The 20,058-nt window shown below is 39.4% G+C and overlaps 1 protein-coding gene across 1 annotated transcript in view; it reads left to right on the top strand.

Moving 5' to 3' along the window:
* COL19A1 (collagen type XIX alpha 1 chain) overlaps positions 1-20,058 on the top strand; it is a gene marked incomplete at both ends in the record, with an annotated part of 357,838 nt that overhangs the window by 132,189 nt on the left and 205,591 nt on the right. The window contains one exon of the mRNA XM_081251264.1: positions 11,040-11,093. Within this exon, the coding sequence (XP_081107390.1) occupies positions 11,040-11,093 (54 nt within the window). The remainder of the gene's footprint in view (positions 1-11,039; positions 11,094-20,058) is intronic.

The raw sequence follows: 20,058 nt of genomic DNA, 5'->3' as shown, positions 1-20,058 counted from the left end.
CGAGCCCTTTCTATGTAAAGTGCACAGCACAGAGCCTGGCATATAGTAAAGCACACAGAATAGAAGCCAGTGTATTATTGCTACTATCTATTGAAATATCAGTAATGTTAATAACTACCTGCATTGTGCATAACAATAGATTAATCCAAACTCTGTAAAAGAGTTTCACTACCTGAACACAATATTTTGCATACCAGGGCATTGTGATTTTGTTTCGAAGGATATTAAATTTTGGTATAGTTTTTTAAGCCATTTTTTAATGAAATATAGTTAATTTACAGTATTGTGTTAGCTTCAGGTATCCAGTAAAGTGATTCAGTTACATATACATTCTTTTTCAGATTCTTTTCCATCACAGGTTATTACGAGACATTGAATATAGTTTTCCCTGTGCTGTACAGTAGGTCCCTGTTGTTTATCTGTTTTACACATAATAGTGTGTACATGTTAATCCCAAACTCCTAATTTATCTACTCCCGGTACCCACCCCTGCTATCCCCTCTGGTAACTGTAAGTTTGTTTTCTATGTCTGTGAGTCTGTTTCTGTTTTATAAATAAGTTCATTTGTATCATTTTTTAAATCTCCACATATAAGTGATATCATATGATATTTGTCTTTCTCTGTCTGACTTACTTCACTTAATATGATAATCTAGGTCCATCCATGTTGCTGCAAATGGCATTATTTCATAAATTTTGGTATAGTTTTGAAAATAGTTTCATCAAAGAATGGGTATGGGAAAAATCTTAAATGTAATCTGATTTCCATGTATCCTCTTTCCTTTGGTTGGGATTGCATTTAAGTTTTGTCAGACTAGAATGATTGTATTTTCAAAGAAATCTCCAAAGATGTTCTACTGGTGTTTTGTTTTGTTTTGTTTTGTTTTGCGGTACGCAGGCCTCTCACTGTTGTGGCCTCTCCCGTTGCGGAGCACAGGCTCAGGACGCGCAGGCCCAGTGGCCATAGTTCACGGGGCCAGCCGTTCCACGGCATGTGGGATCCTCCCGGACCGGGGCACGAACCCGTGTCCCCTGCATTGGCAGGCGGACTCTCAACCACTGCGCCACCAGGGAAGCCCTGGTTTTGTTTTTGAATCTTCTGCATTTGAATTTATCCAAACACTGAGAAACAATCTAAATGCAACTACTCTCTAACAACTTCTGATGTCAAATTTTCTTTAATTCTGGCTTATTAATGCTGTAGTTTTTTTGGTTGTTGTTTTGTTTTTGTTTTTGCTTTTGTTTTTTGCGGTACGCGGGCCTGTCACTGTTGTGGCCTCTCCCGTTGCGGAGCACAGGCTCCGGACGCGCAGGCTCAGCGGCAATGGCTCATGGGCCCAGCCACTCCATGGCACGTGGGATCCTCCTGGATTGGGGCACGAACCCCTGTCCCCTGAATCGGCAGGCGGACTCCCAACCACTGCGCCACCAGGGAAGCCCCAATGCTGTAGTTTTGTTTTCAATCATTTTCTTCTCAATGGACAAAAAAAGAACAGCTGGTTACTATTGTCAACTTTGTTTGGGATTTAAGTATGCAATGCTTGAATATCTTTTTTTTTTTTTTCTGTCTGGATATAGAACTCCCACTGCTTTCAAAGAATGATAGAATTTACAATAACGAAGCTTTAGAGCTCACCTAGTCCCAGTATATAACCTGATGAATTAATATCAGTTAAAATATTTGTAATTGTCGTCTAGCATTTCTTTTGTATTCCTCGTGGGTAATTGCCTGATGTGTCCTTTGCTCAATTACCAGTTGGTATATTATTCTTTTTCTTACGAATGCTAAAAGCTCTGTGTATTAATGATGTTAACCATTAAGCCACCATATGATGCTTTTTTTCCCATTTTGTCACTTGCCCTTTAGTTTATATTTTTGCCTTACAAGTTTATAATTAGTATTTTGTCAAATGTATTATTTTTTATGAATTTCTTTTTTTTGTTTCTATACTTAGAGACACCTTACTCACCATGAGTTCTAAGCTGTTTCACTTACATTTTTTTCTGCTCCTTTAACATTTTTACTTTCAAGTGGGCTATCTAACCCATCCAGAATTCACTTTAACACAAGATTGCACTTACTCCTAATAAGGTCCATGGTGTTTATATAGCATATTCTTTCAGTCTAACATTTCATGTCATGAATATGAAATGAAATGTTCATAATGTATATCAGTGGTTCTCAGCTGAAGACAATTTTGCCCTCTATGGGAAATTTGGCAATATCTGGAGATATTTTAATATCTGGAGATATTTTATTTGTTAAGACTGAAGGTAGGTAGCGTGCAGGAGAGGCTGGCTACTGGCCCTTAGTGAATAGAGGCCAGGATGATGCTAAACATCCTATAATGTACAGGAGAGCCCTCGCAAGGAAGAATTGTCAATGATGCCAAGAGTAAGAGATCTTGATAGGAGAGAGGAGAGAGAAAGAGAGAGAGATTGATTGGGAGGTCCTCTGCCAGTTACAAGCTCATCAATAGCGATAGTTCCTGGCTGATATTTGTTTCTTACCCTGAGGAACCTTGTCAGAGACTTTGCCTCCTGCTTTGCAGAAAACCAGACTTCTACATTGTATTTTTGCTTATCCCCAGTCTGTTTTAAAAACAAGTGAGCTTAATAGTTTTAGAGTGCAGATTGTGGAGCCATAGTGCCTGGGTTGAATCAGGATCCTGCCCCTTTTAAGTCGTGTGACATTGGGCAAGTTACTTAACCTCCCTGTCTTCAGTTCCCTTATCTGTAAAATAAGGGTAATAATCGTATCTTTACCCCAGATTGTCATAGAATTGCAGGATGCTTAAAGCAGTGCCCGACACATAGTAAACATTATAGAAGGGTTGGTGACAGTGATAATAATAAAGTAAATGACTTTTTTTTAATGAACCTTATTTGATCACCATGGCCCCTACTTCTTCTTCTTTTTTTTTTTTCGGTGTGCGGGCCTCTCACCGTTGTGGCCTCTCCCGTTGCAGAGCACAGGCTCTGGACACGCAGGCTCAGCGGCCATGGTTCACGGGCCCAGCCACTCCGCGGCATGTGGGATCTTCCTGGACCGGGACACGAACCCATGTCCCCTGCATCGGCAGGCGGACTCTCAACCACTGCGCCACCAGGGAAGCCCCCCTACTTCTTATATTAAAAGTAATACTTTTTTAAATTGATTGCAGATTTTTGCCACTGATCAATTTGAAGCGGCACGTTTCTTCTTTAGCCATCTGCCACATTTCTTGTGCCCTTGCCATGCCGCATAAACCCCATCAGACTATCAGCTCTGTTCTCTATATTATTGTTGTTATTATTATTTAACTTTTATAACTGACAAGTTGCAGGTTTCCTTGTAGGCACATTTCTCTTTAATATTTAGAGTTGCTTATGCTTTCTGTCTATGAGAACAATTAATTTTGAATAAAGACTGTATTCATTTTTAGTTATGTTCTGAAAGTCAATGATGATATCTATGGAATTATATTTGTTTTCTTGTGTCAAAGCATTCAGTTTATTCTATTAACTTGTGCAGAATATATTTTATATCGATATCTAGACACTGTGTTGTTTTGGATCCCCTTACTAGATATTTTCTTCTGGGTATTTCTGAACCTCTAAGTTCTATTTTGCTTTCTGTCATATATGCCACTCTCTGGATTAGTACAGTCCAGTGGAATTTTCTGTGGTGATGTAAATATTCTATCCTGCACAATCCAATATAGTCGGCACTACTGAGCACTTGAAATGTGGCTAGGGAAACTGAAAAACTGAATTTTAAATTTTATTAAATAGCCATGTGTGACCAGCAGCTACGAGCCTGGAGAGCCCAGCTCTACAGCATCTCCTTACCCTCCATTTCCAGTTTAACATCTTCAGTTTCATTATATCTTGAATGTATTTCACTGAATATGTTTGTGTGGCCTTTTGTTTATCCTATATATTATATGTATTTCTTGTATTGCAAGTAATCAAATTATTTTTACTTCATTTCCTGTGTTTTCAGTATGGTAATAATGCATAGTCTTAGATGATTGCGTAGGGGTTGAAAACTTTTCCCTTCTTCCCTTCTAGGTTCTTTGACTGGTCTAATAATTAAATTGACATATGATAGACTAACAGGCGAAAAAGAAAGTTTTAGTACCAGAGCCCCATAAAAATACGACACCCAAAGGCAGTCAGGCAGTTGAGGCTTATCTGCCATCAGACCTAAGGAGTGGGATGGGCCAGGCTTGGAAGGGGAGGAAGACAACTCACAGAAGGACAAGAAGGGCATGTGTGTGGTGATCAGATGTTTGCCTGTCATGTAGACAGTTCTTCAGATACAAAGTTATCTCTGATAATAGTTCTGTTCCTGGGCCAAGCCCCCTATTAAATTCTTTTAAGCCATTAAGGGAGAGGGAAAAAAACTGTTCTGGAGTCTTATGGGGCTTAATTGCCTTTAGCTCAATGCAGTCCACATGCCAAAGTGGCACATTTTGGGGTGGTTTGTGCTGCTGGCACTTAATTGGGACTGTACATGTGTATTTCTACTTGTAAAATATTTAAAATATTATCTCTTAAAATCAGGTACTTTTCTTTTTCTTTTTTTTAATTGAAGTATAATTGATTTATAGTATTATGTTAGTTTCAGGTGTACAGCATAGTGATTCACTATTTTTTTGGATTATTCTCCATTTAAAGTTATTACAAAACAATGGCTATATATCCCTGTGCTGTATAATATATCTTTGTAGTTAATTTGTTCTATACATAGTAGTTGATACCTCTTAATCCCATAGCCCTGTGGTGCCCTTACTTCCTCTCTCTCCACTAATAACCATTAGTTTGTTTTCTAGTTCTGTTTTGTTATATTCATTCGTTTTATTTTCTTAGATTCCACATATAGGTGATAACATAGAGTATTTGTCTTTCATCTGACTTATTTAACTAAGTATAATGCCCTCCAGACCTCTCCATATTGCTGCAAGTGGCAAAATGTCATTCTTTTTTACAGCTGAGTAGTATTCCAGTGTGTGTGTGTGTGTGTGTGTGTGTGTGTGTGTGTGTGTACACCACATCTTCTATATCTGTTCATCTGTTCATGGACACTTAGGTTGCTTCCATATCTGGGCTATTGCAAATAATGCTGTGAACATTGGGGTGCATGCATCTTTTCAAATTAGTGTTCTTGTTTTCTTTAGACATATGCCCAGGAGTGGAATTGCTGGCTCATATGGTAGTTCTATTTTTAGTTTTTTGAGGAACCTCCATACAGTCACTGTTTTTCACAGTGACTGCACCAATTTACATTCCCACCAACAGTGTACAAAGGCTCCCTTTTCTCCACATCCTTGCCAATATTTATTATTTGTGGTCTTTCAGATGATAGCTCTTCTCACAGGTGTGAGGTGATATCTCATTGTAGTTTTGATTTGCATTTCTCTAACATCTTTTCATTGAAAGATGAACATCTTTTCATTGCCTGTTGGCCATCTGTATGTCTTCTTTGGAAAAATGTCTATTCAGGTCTTCTGTCCATTTTTTAATTGGGTTGTTTTTTTATTTGATATTGAGTTATATGAACTGTTTATGTATTTTGGATATTAGCTCCTTATCAGTCATATCATCTGCAAATATTTTCTCCCATTCATTATGTTGTTTTTTTGTTTTTGTTGCTGTGCAAAAGTTTTTCAGTTTAATTAGTTCCAATTAGTTTACTCTTGCTTTTGTTTCCTTTGCCTTAGGAGACAGATCCATACAGATATTGCTATTATTTATGTCAGTGATCTGCCTGTATTTTCTTCTAGGAGTCTTATGGTTTCCAGAGTTACATTAAGGTCTTTAATCCATTTTGAGTTTATTTTTCTAAACGGTGTGAGAAAATGTTCTAACTTTATTCTTTTACATATACAATAGCTGTCCAGGTTTCCCAGCATCACTTATTGAAAAGACTGTCTTTTTTCCATTGTATATTCCTGCCTCCTTTGTCATAGATTAGTTGACTATTGGTTAGTGGGTTTGTTTCTGGTCTTTTTGTCCTGTTCCATTGATCTGTGTGTCTGTTTTTGTGCCATGCTGTTTTGATTACTGTAGCTTTGTAGTATAGTCTGAAGTCAGGGAATGTGATATGTGTAGCTTTTTTTTTTTGGAAGCTTTCTTAGGCAATATGGGGTCTTTTCTAATTCCATATAAATTTGAGGGTTAGGTGTTCTAGTTTTGTGAAAAATATCTTGGGTATTTTGATAGGGATTGCATTGAATCTGTAGATTGTCTTGGGTAGTATGGTCATTTTAACAATATTAACTTTACCAATCCATGAACATGGTATATCTTTCCATCTCTTTGTGTCATCTTCAATTTCTTTCATCAGTGTCTTACAGTTTTCAGAGTACAGGTCTTTTACCTCCTTAGTTATATTTATTCCTAGGTATTCTAGTCTTTCTGATGCAACTGTAAATGAGATTGTTTCCTTAATTTCTTTTTCTGATAGTTCGTTGTTAGTGTATAGAAATGCAACAGATTTCTGTGTATTAATTTTGTATCCTGAAATTTTACTGAATTCATTGATGAGATCTAGTAGTTTTTTGGTGGTGCCTTTAGGGTTTTCTACGTATAGTATCAGGTCATGTGCAAACAGTGACAGTTTTACTTCTTCCTTTCCAATTCAGATAATTTTATTTCTTTTTCTGTCTGATTGCTGTGGGTAGGACTTCCGATACTACTTGAATAAAAGTCGTGATAGAAGACATCCTTGGCTTTTTCCTTATCTTAGAGGAAATGTTTTCAGCTTTTCACTGTTGAGTATGATTTGAGCTGTGGGCCTATTATATATGGCCTTCATTATGTTGAGGTATGTTCCCTCTATTCCCACTTTGTGGAGAGTTTTTGTCATAAATGAATGTTGAATTTGAAAAACTTTTTCTGCATCTATTGAGATGATTATATGATTTCTATTCTTCAATTTGTTAATGTGTGTGTCACACTGATTTGCAAATACTGAACCATCCTTGCATCTGTGATAAATCTCACTTGATCATGATGTATGATCCTTTTGATCTATGGTTGGATTCAGTTTGCTAATATTTTGTTGAGGATTTTTGCATCAGTGATACTGGCCTGTAGTTTTCTTTCTTTTTTGTGATATCTTTATCTGGTGATGCTAGCTTTATAGCATGAGCTTGGAAGCATTCCTTCCTCTACAAGTTTTTGGAATAGTTTGAGAAGGATAGATGTTAACTCTTCTCTAAATGCTTGGTAGCATTCACCTGTGAAGACATTTGGTCCTGGACTTGAGTTTTGTTTTGTTTTGTTACTGATTCAATTTCATTACTGGTAATTGGTCTGTTCATATTTTCTATTTCTTCCAGGTTCAGTCTTGGGAGATTATACATTTCTTGGAATTTGTCCATTTCTTCTAGGTTTTCCATTTTATTGGCATATAGTTGTTCATAGTAATTTTTTATGATCCTTTTTATATTTCTGTGGTGTTGATTGTAACTTCTCCTTTTCCATTTCTGATTTTATTGATTTAGACCCTCCCTCTTTTTTTTTTATGAGTCTGGCCAAAGGTTTATCAATTTTGTTTATCTTTTCAAAGAACCAGCTCTTATTTCATTGATATTTTCTATTGTTTTCTAGTCTCTATTTCATTTATTTCTCCTCTGATCTTATTATTTATTTCCTACTAATTTTGGATTTTGGTCATTTTTCTTTTTCCAGTTCCTTTAGGTATAAGGTTAGGTTGTTTATTTAAGCTTTTTCTTATTTCTTGAGGTAGGCTTGTATCACTATAAACTTCCCCATTAGAACTGCTTTTGCTGCATCCCATAGATTTTTGGATAATTGTGTTTTCATTTTCATTTGTCGCCATGTATCTTTTCATTTCTTCTTTGATTTCTTCAGTGATTCATTGGTTGTTTAATAGCATATTGTTTCGCTTCTACGTGTTTGTGTTTTCTTTGTATTTTTTTCTTGTAGTTAATTTCTAGTCTCAGACTATTGTAATCAGAAAAGATGCTTGATATAATTTCAATCTTCTTAAAATTATTGAGACTTGTTTTGTGGCCTAGAATGTGATTTATCCTGGAGAATGTTCTATGTGCACTTGAAAATAATGTGTATTCCTTTTTTTGGTGAATGGAATGTCCTGTATATATCTGTTTAATTCATCTGATCTAATGTGTCATTTAAGGCCAGTGTTTCCTCATCGATTTTCTGTCTGGGTGATCTGCCCATGGATGTAAGTGAGTGTTAATGTCCCCTACTATTATTGTGTTAGTTACAATTCTCCCTTTATGTCTGTTAATATTTGTTTTATGTATATAGGTGTTCCTATGTTGAGTTCATATATATTTACAATTGTTATATCTTCTTTGATTGATCCCTTGATCATTAAGTAATGTCCTTCTTTGTCTCTTGTTTACAGCTTTAAAGTCTATTTTGTCTGAAAAATTATTGCCACCCCAGCTTTCCTTTTTGTTAATTGAAGTATAGTTGATTTACAATATTATATTAGATTCAGGTGTACAACATAGTGATTCAGTGTTTTTACAGATTATATTCTCCTTAAAGTTATTACAAAACAATAGCTATATTTCCCTGTACTGTACACTATATTCTTGTTGCTTTTCTATTTTACCCATAGTAGTTTGTATCTCTTAATCCCATACCCTTGTCTTGCCCACTGGCAGGCAGAGTCAGGTCTTGGGGTCTCTAGGTGCAGAGCCCAGGCGTCCCAGAGTGGGCCAATTCCTGACACAGCTGGCTTTAGGGTCTGGGGTGTCCTGAAGCTTGTTTCAGCCTGCTGGTGAGTGGGGTCAGATCCTGGGGCAGCTGGCTGAGTGGCCCATGGTGTCTCACAGCTGGTGTTTGCCTGCTGGTGAGTGGGGTTGGATCCCAGGGTGTCCTGTAACTGGTGTCTCCCCACTGGTGGGTGAGGCTGGTCCTGAAGCTAGAGCAGGCTGGCTGGTAGGTGGGGCCAGGCCCCAGGTCTCTGGCTGCAGGGCCCTGGGAGTCCCAGGTCTAGTGCCTGCACACTGGTGTGTGGAGCTGGATCTTCAGCCCTCTGGTGGGCAGGGATGTGTCCAGGGGCAGCTGTGGGCTCAGGGGGTCTTAAGGCAGCCTGCTTGCTGGTGAGCTTTGCCCCCACCCAGTTAGTTGCTTGTCCTGAGACGTCCCAGCACTGGCACCTACAGGCTGTTGAGCCAGTGTGGGTCTGGGTCCTGGGGCTAATAAGCTAGAAGGAGGATTCCACAATTGTGTTTCCCAGTGCCAGTGTCAACATGGTGGAATGAGCTCCCCCAGATGGCTGCTGCCGGTGTCTGTGTCCCCAGGGTGAGCTCCACTTGCCTCCTTCTCCTCTGGGAGACTCTTCAAGATCAGCAGGTGGGTCTGACCCAGGGTCCTTTCAAGTTACTGCTTCTGTCCTGGGTCCCAAATCATGTGAGATTTTGTGTGCACCCTTTAAGAGTGGAGTCTCTATTTCCCACAGCCCCCATGGCTCTCCCCAACGTGATCCCCAGTGGCCTTCAAAGCCAAAGGTTCTGGGGCTCGTCTTCCCAGTGCAGGCCCACCAGGCTGGGGAGCCCAACATGGAGCTCAGACCCCTTGCTCCTTGGGGAGAATCTCTGCAATTGTAATTATTCTCCTGTTTGTGGGTCACTTACCCAGGGGTATGGGTCTGGGTCTCCACCCCTTCTATCTGTCTTGTTGTGGTTCCTTCTTTATATCTTTAGTTGTAGAAGATCCCTTCTGCTAGTCTTCATTAGTAGGTGCTCTATAAATAGTTGTAAATTTGTTGTACCCAGGAGAGGAGGTGAGCTCAGGTTCCTACTCCACCATCTTGGCCCAGGAGGTGCTTGCTTTTCTTTATTGCAAATAAAAATAATAATGTTTATTGCCTTAAAAAAATGAAGAGCAAAGGAATATATAAAGAAGGGAATAAAATCACCCTAGTGGCACAAAGCAGAGATAACTACTACTACTACTATTACTACTATACACACACAGAGTGATGTGTGATCCACTTGGAACTTGAATGAGTTCTTTCTACACATAATATATTCTTTTATTTTTAAACACTTTATAAATTATACAAATAATACATGTTTATTGTTTAAAAATTGAAAAACACTGAGGAGTATACTGAAGGAAATAAAATCGTCCATAGTCACAGCATGCATAGATTATTTATTTTTATTTTTCTGATTTGTTTTCTTCCAATAGCGTTTCTAAGACCCATAGGTAGATTTATACACAGGTAGGTAGGTGGATGTTCAGGTAGACAAGCATTTTTTTTTAATTTTTTGAATTATACTATAGCTATGCAGGGTATACCAATAAAAGTATATACCTTTCAGATAGTAATCAGACAAAAATATATGCAGCTATGAGATGTGTCATCAACAATGGTATTAGTGGCCATTTTGAACATTTGTAACTTTACAGTAATAAAAATAGATATTGATTAACATTTATTCACTAAATTTGGTAATCAAATACTTGTATCTTAACTTTTTTATATTGTGAGAGCTTTCCTATAGTATAAAATAAAATTCATAAACATGATTTTAATGGTTGCAGCTTATTCCATTGTATCTATATACCATAATTTATCTACCCAGTTCCCTATTATTGGACATTTAGTATGTTTCTCTTTTTACTACTATAAATAGCATTGCACTCTACATCTTACTGCCTAAAACTTTTCGTCTCTGATTATTTCCTTAGGATACATTCTTAGCAGCAAAATCACTGGGCCCAATGACATAAGCAGATTTAAGACCCTTGATATATATTGCCAAATTGCCCTCCAGGAAATTCTTTGTTGCTTATAGAAAAAAATAAATAATCCTTGTTCTATTTATACTCTTTAATCATTTTTATGCAGCTTTTTTTGAACCTTTAAACTTCTCTTCGGTTTTAGGACTCAGAATTGTTTTTTAATAAATGTTTCTTTCAAGGGATTAGCAAAGTAATCATGTTGCTATAAATAGCCTAACAATGGCAACTCCCTTGCTTTTTCTTAGTAAAGGTTTTCAGATGTAACATTTTTCATTGTACAAATTGTTTTTTTCTAGGGTGCACAAGGAGAAAAAGGAGATCCAGGTTTGGCCGGAGTTAATGGGCAAGATGTAAGCCTAACTTTCTTTTCTCTAACATTGTGTTAACATTTTGCCGCTGAAATATGCTAACTATCTAATGCTATTGAGACTTGACTATGCTTGGAAGAACTAGCCACAGTCATTGCGAAGTCAAGAATCAAGGTCGTTTTTTACATGGCTCAGTGGAGCCCCAGTATTTTTTTTTAAAGGCCACTGACTTTATTTATTTAAAAAGCTTTACAGAGACAGTGACAATCCTGCCCAAAAGAGGGCCAAAGAGCATGAAACAGACCAGGTAGGGGGAGCTATGTGGTCCTCGGCCAGCTTCTGGTGCTAAAGAAAACTAATGAGGACCTTCTTAGGAAACGGCTGAAGGACACATGCGGCACCAGTATTTTTAGTTTCGTAACGACCAGGTAGTTCCCTGGCTTTAGACGCCTCGTATGTGTACTCATCCTTCACAGCCCTTTCTTCCTTGCTATTTCTGGCTTGCATTTCTTGTACCTTTCTCTTTCTTTTTTCTTCTTGCCTGTATTCTGCTGTGACCTGTGTTCTTACCCAAGTTACTTTTCATCTTACCCCCAATCTCCATCTACTGAGGGGTCTGCAGAGGTCGATCTCAGTGATGAGAAGAAAGGGCAGAAGGGAGGGAACCATGTGTATCTGTGTCGCTCCCTCTCCATTGCACCTATTCCCCAACCTCAGGGCTCCTGTCCCTGTCCCAGGGAGCATCCTTGAGTCCTCCCCTGCACCCAACCCCCGACCCCCGCCCAGGACAGCTGTCCCCCCGGAGCTTCACTTGGGTTCTTATGATGGAGTTCAGAGGATTGACCAAATCTGGGCTTTCCTCTAAGTGTAGATTACTCCCACTTCAGGACATCAGATGTACCATTTACTGTAGATATACTAACTTCACTAAGGCAGGTATCCACAATGAACATTTTTTTTTCTTACAGTTTCCCTTATTCATTTGCATAAAAGTGTTTCAGAAAGGTTCTGAAGGACCGTACTACTTACTGTCTGGATAAAAGAATAAGGAAGCTAGATCCAGTTCCCTAATGCCCTAGAGGTGCTACGAAATCCATCTGGTCTGCAGTAGATGGTTGCACACAGTGGGAAGGGAGGCTGACCATTGTAGTCCCTGGGGCCTGTGGACAAAGTAAGAGGGATTCTGGGAGCGGGAGAGAAACATCCCAGGAGTTAGCTCTACTAACTACCGTTGGCTTGAGGCTCTAGCCCCCCACAACTTTACTCTCCTACTTCCTAAGAAGCCCCATTCACATCTTTAATATGACATCCTTCTTGTCTCTGTCTTCTTCGAAGGGATTTTTCTCCACCAGAGACTGGGAGCTGCACCAATGGTTGGAGCTAAGGGAGTCTTGCGTTTTCTCTGCCTCCTTACAGTACATCAGGATGCTGCATGTCCTGACCATTGGCCCGTACACTTAATAGAGCATCTAATTCCCCCACCCCCACCCCGACCCTGTCACGGGAGATCCTGGTGTTGTGGGAAGAGATCTACAGTGAGAAGTCAGAGCCCAGTGTATGTCCCAGTTCTGTCACTAGTTGAGAAAATCAATTCTCACAGTCTGTAAGGTGACAGCCTTAGAATAGATCCTGAACTCCCCATCACTGCAGTGCCCTAACATTTAATACAAAGAGATTACTAAGATTAATTAGGATTACAGTCTTGAAAAGCACGATGAAACCTGAAGCATTCATTCAGGTGTTTGGACTGCCAGCTGCATGTAAGGCAATGCAGGGAAAACACGATGGGAGCCCAGCCGGAGCCCAGGCGTGGGCAGTGCTCTGTGAGCGTGTTCGCCTTTCCTCCTCCGGCTGGGGGCGTGGGGTGATGTGGTTCGCATTGTGTTGAAAGGAAGATTCCTTTCACAGCGTGTTCTACAAAATGCACAGAATGGAGGGCTTTGCCTGTGCTTTGGTTCTTTCTATCATACTCTTTATGAGAGCAAAGACCATTTCCTGGAGTGGCTAGTGCTTAGTAGATGTTTGCAGTAAGTTCTCAATAATTAGTTGCTAAATTTTCATGTTAAAACTTGAGAGATTGGGCTTCCCTGGTGGCGCAGTGGTTGAGAGTCCGCCTGCCAATGCAGGGGACATGGGTTCGTGCCCCGGTCCGGGAAGATCCCACATGCCGTGGAGTGGCTGGGCCCGTGAGCCATGGCCGCTGAGCCTGCGCGTCCGGAGCCTGTGCTCCGCAACGGGAGCGGCCACAACAGTGAGAGGCCCGCGTACCGCAAAAAAACAACAACAACAACAAAAAAAAAAACTCCAGCAGGGCTTCCCTGGTGGCACAGTGGTTGAGAGTCCACCTGCTGATGCAGGGGACGCGGGTTCGTGCCCCGGTCCGGGAAGATCCCACATGCCATGGAGCGGCTGGGCCCGTGAGCCATGGCTGCTGAGCCTGCGCTTCCGGAGCCTGTGCTCCGCAACGGGAGAGGCCACAACAGTGAGAGGCCCGAGTACCGCAAAAAAAAAAAAAAAAAAAACTTGAGAGATTATTATAATAGTCTAAAGATAAGTAATTAGAACCTAAACTAGGCAAACAGAGGTGAAAGGGAGTGTACAGTGATATTGCAGAGGTAAAATACATGCAACTTGGTGCTTGATTGCAGTGAAAACTCAAAAATAGCCCAAGGTTTTGACCATTCATTTACAGGAAGGATATTATCTCATGATAAATGTAAGAGTGTTGAGAGAGATTAACTACAGTGTTGCAAAAGATAACCAAGCTCTATGTATGCTGCTCCCCGAGATACAGGAGCAAAACAGGGATTTTTATTTTATTTTATTTTATTTTATTGGCCGCGCCTCGGGGCATGCGGAACCCTAGTTCCCCAACCAGGGATCAAACCTGTGCCCCCTGCAGTGGAAGCACAGATTCTCAACCACTGGACCACCAGGGAATTCCCAAAACAAGAATTTTTAGAAGTTCATTAAGATAGTGTTAGAATTGAAATAAAGAAAGGATTTATCCAAACACTTGAGTAAAACTGGAAGGAGATTTGAGGGGTTGGAGCCTGAAATATAGTCACATTAACTTAGAGATTTGGAAACTTTTCTTATGGTGTCTGAAAGTAAGGTGATTTGGCTTTTTAGAATTAATCAGTTTGTACACACATAGATATGAGTGCCTTCTACTTGCCCAGATCTAAAGACCATCTTGCTGAGAGATCCCCCAGCCTAGTGGGTAGTGTGACCTTTCCTCTTTGACAAGGGTCTGGGAAGAGTCCTTTACACACCCCCACCCATGGGTGTGTTATTCCTTTAGCACCATCACTGTCATATAGCTCATTAGGTACATTATAAAGCGTGACAAAGCTCATTAAGTTTTCTCACTTGGTTACTTAATTAATATTCCTTCCCTTAATTTTGCCAAAGGTATTCAGAGGTCATGACTAAGGAGAAATAAGAAAAGGTAATGAAAGTTCTCTTTTTACCCCTCTACTCTTACTAGGGGTAAAGAATCACATGCTCTGTTATTTATTCCATCAGTGGTGGTTTTAATATTGTGCCGTAGTCCAAAAAACTGTTTTCATGAAGAATTTGAAATTCAGTCTTTACCCCAACTTTATGGGGTAGAAGGTGCAAGGGGTGATAGCATCCCCATTTTTAGAGGCAAGGAATAGGAGCTTATGAAATTAAGGAATTTTCTTTTAGAAAATGGTAAAATCAGCCTTTATCCCGTGTTTGACCGAAAAGTCTCTTAATTTTCCCACTAAGTCATGCCGCATTTCTCATTGTCTATTTTTCAATAGTAAAATAAACTGACTCCATGAACCAAAATCATTCAGCATTTATGACAGTTTGCTCTCCCTTTCAATAAGAGCAGGTACACAGTCTTAGGGAATGAAGGGCATTGTAATAGCTATCTCAGTTTGCATTGAAGTCAAGCCATGATGGACACTAACTTCAAGAACATTCTATTGGAATGCAGAGTGAATAACCTCAGTGGGCCAGGTCATGGCAGCTACTTTCCAAGTCAGAGAAAATTGGAAGAATTTAATATTCCTGTGAAACAGATTCAAAGCCTTTTTATAGTCTTTATTCTTATATATTAAATATATCTTGATGTAAATGTATCTTTTAATAATTTCATCTGTGCCAGCTTTCCCCCAAAGTGGACAAGCTCACTTCAGACAATGTAAATCTCCTTTAAAGGGAAGTATGCCAGTTCAGCTTTCTTAATGGGACACTCTTGGCATTTTGGTCATGATGGTTCTTTGCCATGTGGGACTATCTTGCAAGAGCAGAATGCATAGTGTCCTTGAGGCTCACTAACTAATCACCAGTAGCAGCTCTTAGTCATTAGGACCAAAAAAAAAAAATGTTCTGATATCTTTCTAAAAGCATCCGTGTGTGTGTGTGTGTGTGTGTGTGTGTGTGTGTAAACTTTGATCTTCAAGGTACTGGGGTATTGGACTAAAGGTACTGGACTATACATGCTCATATTTCCCTTATAGTTTAAATAATGCATACCAAATATACATTGAAATTGTCAAAACTTTGAGTTACTAGAATTTAGCCTTCAAAATATAAGACCTCAGCTTCACATATTCTAGTTTATAATTAAGTGATTTTGACTGTGACTTACTATGAGATGCATTCAAAAGTGACACCTTAAAACAGATGTGAGGGGGAATCTTAGAAAGTTGTTAACATGATGTTCGAAGCCAGACTACCTGGGCTCAAATCCCAGCTCTACCACTGCCCAGCTGGCGTACTAATTAGTACATTATTTATTGTCTCCGTGCCTGTTTCTTCATCTGCACAATAGGATGATAATATTAATAGCACTAACTCATAGTCTTTTTTTTATGATTAAAGGAGTCATCATACATAAAGCATTTAGATCAGTGCCTTGCATATAGTAAGAGCTATATAAACATTTGCTATTATTAGAATCTTAAATAAAGCATATTTTCTCTAATATAGATATAGGTAGATAGATCTTTTTATTTTTTGTGGGGTTATGTAATATTGGAAAAGTAGATTTCAATTATTTAGTTTAGTCTTCTCCTTTGCATCTTTGTTATTGTCTTTCAAACAACTCTTATCAGAATTACAGCATCTGATGTTTCTAAAATGGTCACTTTAATCTCCTTACACCAATGCAATCTGTATACTGAATACAAAAATACTAGAATCACAAAGCTGCAATATCGGCTGGCGACAGCTGGTGCCATTGCTAGGGAACAAGATGCAGTGGGTGGAAGATGGGGAAAATAATGAATAGATAGGTTAAAACTTTTAACAAATAACATTACCTTGTATCAAATGATATTTAAAGATGCTACATACCACCAGTAAGTAAGTCATCCAATAAAAATTAATTCATGGTCTACCTGCTTTTATAATTTTAGTTGTGATACTGTCCTCCAGCTTTCAGCTTGCATTTAAAAAATTTTATTGAGATATAGTTGATTTACAATGTTGTGTTAGTTTTAGGCGTACAGCAAAGTGAGCCATATATATATTTTTTCTAGATTCATTTCCATTATAGGTTATTACAAGATATTGAGTATAGTTTCCTGTGCTATACAGTAGGTCCTTGTTGGCTATCTAGTTCATATTTAGTGGTGGTATATTTTAACCCCAAACTTCTAATTTATCACTTCCCCCCTTCCCCTTTGTTAACCGTAACTTGTTTTTTTATGTCTGTGAGTCTGTTTCTGGTTTGTAAATAGCATTTAGATAAGAGTGCCTGTCTCTCATAACATACAGAGCCTACTACTGTGCTTTTGAGCATCTTTATATATACAAATTTTATTAAGAACCTTGATAATAGATGCCATCTTATTCAATATTAAATTCAGAGTCTGTTCCATTCTATTCTCACTCACTTGTGATGAGTGCTGTGTCTTTTTCTCCCCAGTACTCAATATCCATTGGTAGCAACACTAATGTCACATGAGGAGAAAAATTACACTTGAGGAAGGCATTACTGATCTACTTCTCAGAGCCTATTATGATGTCATGGCCTTAACAACATAGTACTTGATCACAGGAGGACATGAGCTCCATTGTCCCACGTCAATGGCCAATAAAAATAGAAGCTCGATGAGTGCAGTACTTCCCAATTGCATTTTATTCTATGTGAGTTAAAGCACAGATGTTACATATCTATCAAACTGAGTACAGAACTGGACAGAACAATTAACTATCCCTTAGACCTGGGCTTGAAAAGTAAAAGCAACATTTATTAAGTGTCTACGCTGTGCTAAGTAATTTTACAACATATGAGTCTCAGAACAAACAAGACAACTATTTTTTCTTTTTTTGTTGAAGTATAGTTGATTTACAGTGCTGTGATAATTATTGCTATATAACAAATTGATTCAGTTATACGTATATATATATATACACACAATCTTTTTTATATATATTCTTTTCCATATGGTTTATCATAGGATATTGAATATAGTTCCCTGTGCTATACAGTAGGACCTTGTTTTTTATCCATTCTGTATATAGAAACTTACACCTGCTAACGCCAACCTCCCATTCCCTCCTTCCCCCAAACCCCTCCCCATTGACAACCACCAGTCTGTTCTCTGTGTCCGTGATTCTGTTTCATAGATAGGTTCATTTGCATCATATTTTAGATTCCACATAGGAGCACTATCATATGATGTTTGTCTTTGTCTGGTTTACTTCACCTAGTATGATAATCTCTAGGTCCATCCATGTAGCTGCAGATGGCATTATTTCATTCTTTTTTATGGCTGAGTAATATTCCATTGTATACATGTACCACATCTTCTTTATCCATTCCTCTGTCAATGGACATTTAGGTTGTTTCCATGAAGACAACTATTATTTACACCTATTGTATAGGGAGGCTTAAATAACGCACCCATGATAATGCACGAGTCCTTTCCTGACTGTCGTGAACTCCACGTGTCTGAAGTCCTGAGCACCTCCAGGAGAATGAGGCGTCTCCGAGACCTGCTCCCATCATGCCTGCTATGCACATGTATATCATAGTCCTCACTGCTCACGTCCACCTGCAGCTGGTTGCTTTATTACCCCACCTCCTCCCCGAACAGTTGATTAAAGCAGGGATAGATAGCTGACACATCAGCAAGTAAGTCCCTCCTCCAGAAGGTGCAATTAGGGTTATTTTGTGAGGCAGGGATGTTAAAGTTTTAATGTATTATTCTATGCTTCAAATAATATTTTTGTGGCATGTCACATATATGAATTATAGAAGTAACTGGAACACCGATCTACCCAGAGCTCAACCTAATGCCATGCCCACTGTAGAGTTAACCATTTTCCCGAATGTTGTGTTTCATGTTCCCTGCCATTATTAAAAACAATGACTTCCGATTATTGAGCCTGAACCAAGATGGTGGAGTAGAAGGACGTGCTCTCACTCCCTCTTCTGAGAACACCAGAATCACAACTAAATGCTGAACAGTCATTGACAGGAAGACACTGGAACTCACCAAAAAAGATACCCCACATTCAAAGCCACAATGAGATGGTAGGAGGGGCGCAATCACAATAAAATCAAATCCCATAACTGCTGGGTGGGTGACTAACAAACTGCAGAATACTTATACCAAGAAGTCCACCCACTGGAGTGAAGGTTCTGAACCCCACGTCGGGCTTCCCAACCTGGGGGTCCAGCAACGGGAGGAGGAATTCCTAGAGAATCAGACTTTGAAGGATAGTGCAATTTGATTGCAGGACTCTGACAGAACTGGGGGAAACAGAGACTCCACTCTTGGAGGGCAAACACAAAGTAGTGTGCACATCAGGACCCAAGGAAAGGAGCAGAGACCCTAGGGGAGACTGAACCAGACCTAGCTGCTAGTGTTGGAGTGTCTCCTGCAGAGGTGGGGGGTGGCTGTGGCTCACCATGGGGACAAGGACACTGGCAGCAGAAGTTCTGGGAAGTACTCCTTGGCGTGAGCCCTCCCAGAGTCTGCCATTAGCACCACCAAAGAGCCCAGGTAGGCTCCAGGATTGGGTTGCCTCAGGCCACACAACCAACAGGGAGGGAATCCAGCCCCACCCATCAGCAGTCAAGTGGATTAAAGTTTTGCTGAGCTCTACCCACCAGAGCAACAGCCAGCTCTACCCACCACCAGTCCCTCCTATCAGGAAACTTGCAGAAGCCTCTTAGCCTCATCCACCAGAGGGCAGACAGTAGAAGCAAGAAGAATTACAATCCTTCAGCCTGTGGAAGAAAAAACCACATTCACAGAAAGATAGACAAAATTAAAAGGCACAGGGCTATGTACCAGATAAAAGAACAAGATAAAACCCCAGAAAAACAACTAAAGTGAAGATAGGGAATGTTCCAGAAAAAAATTCAGAATAATAATAGTGAAGATGATCCAGGACCTTGGAAAAAGAATGGAGGCAAAGATCGAGAAGATTCAAGAAATGTTTAACAAAGACTGAGAAGAATTAAAGAAAAAACAAAGATGAACAATACAATAACTGAAATGAAAACTACACTAGAAGGAATCAATAGCAGAATAATTGAGGCAGAAGAACAGATAAGTGACCTGGAAGACAGAATGGTGGAATTCACTGCTGCTAAACAGAATAAAGAAAAAAGAATGAAAAGAAATGAAGACAGCCTAAGAGACCTCTGGGACAACATTAAAAGCAACAACATTCGGATTATAGGGCTCCCAGAAGGACAAGAGAGAGAGAAAGGACCCGAGAAAATATTTGAAGAGGTTATACTTGAAAACTTCCCTAACATGGGAAAGGACATAGCCACCCAAGTCCAGGAAGCATAGAGAGTCACATACATGATAAACCCAAGGAGAAACATTCCGAAACACATAGTAGTCAAATTGGCAAAAATTAAAGACAAATAATAATTATTGAAAGCAGCAAGGGAAAAATGACAAATAACATACATGGGAACTCCCATAAGGGTAACAGCTGTTTTCTCAGCAGAAACTCTACAAGCCAGAAGGGAGTGGCATGATATACTTAAAGTGATGAA

Source organism: Mesoplodon bidens, assembly GCF_964165515.1.
Source record: "Mesoplodon bidens genome assembly, chromosome: 12".
NCBI lineage: Eukaryota > Metazoa > Chordata > Mammalia > Artiodactyla > Ziphiidae > Mesoplodon > Mesoplodon bidens.
Note: the sequence above shows the minus strand (reverse complement) of the source record. Positions and strands in the feature narration are given on the sequence as shown.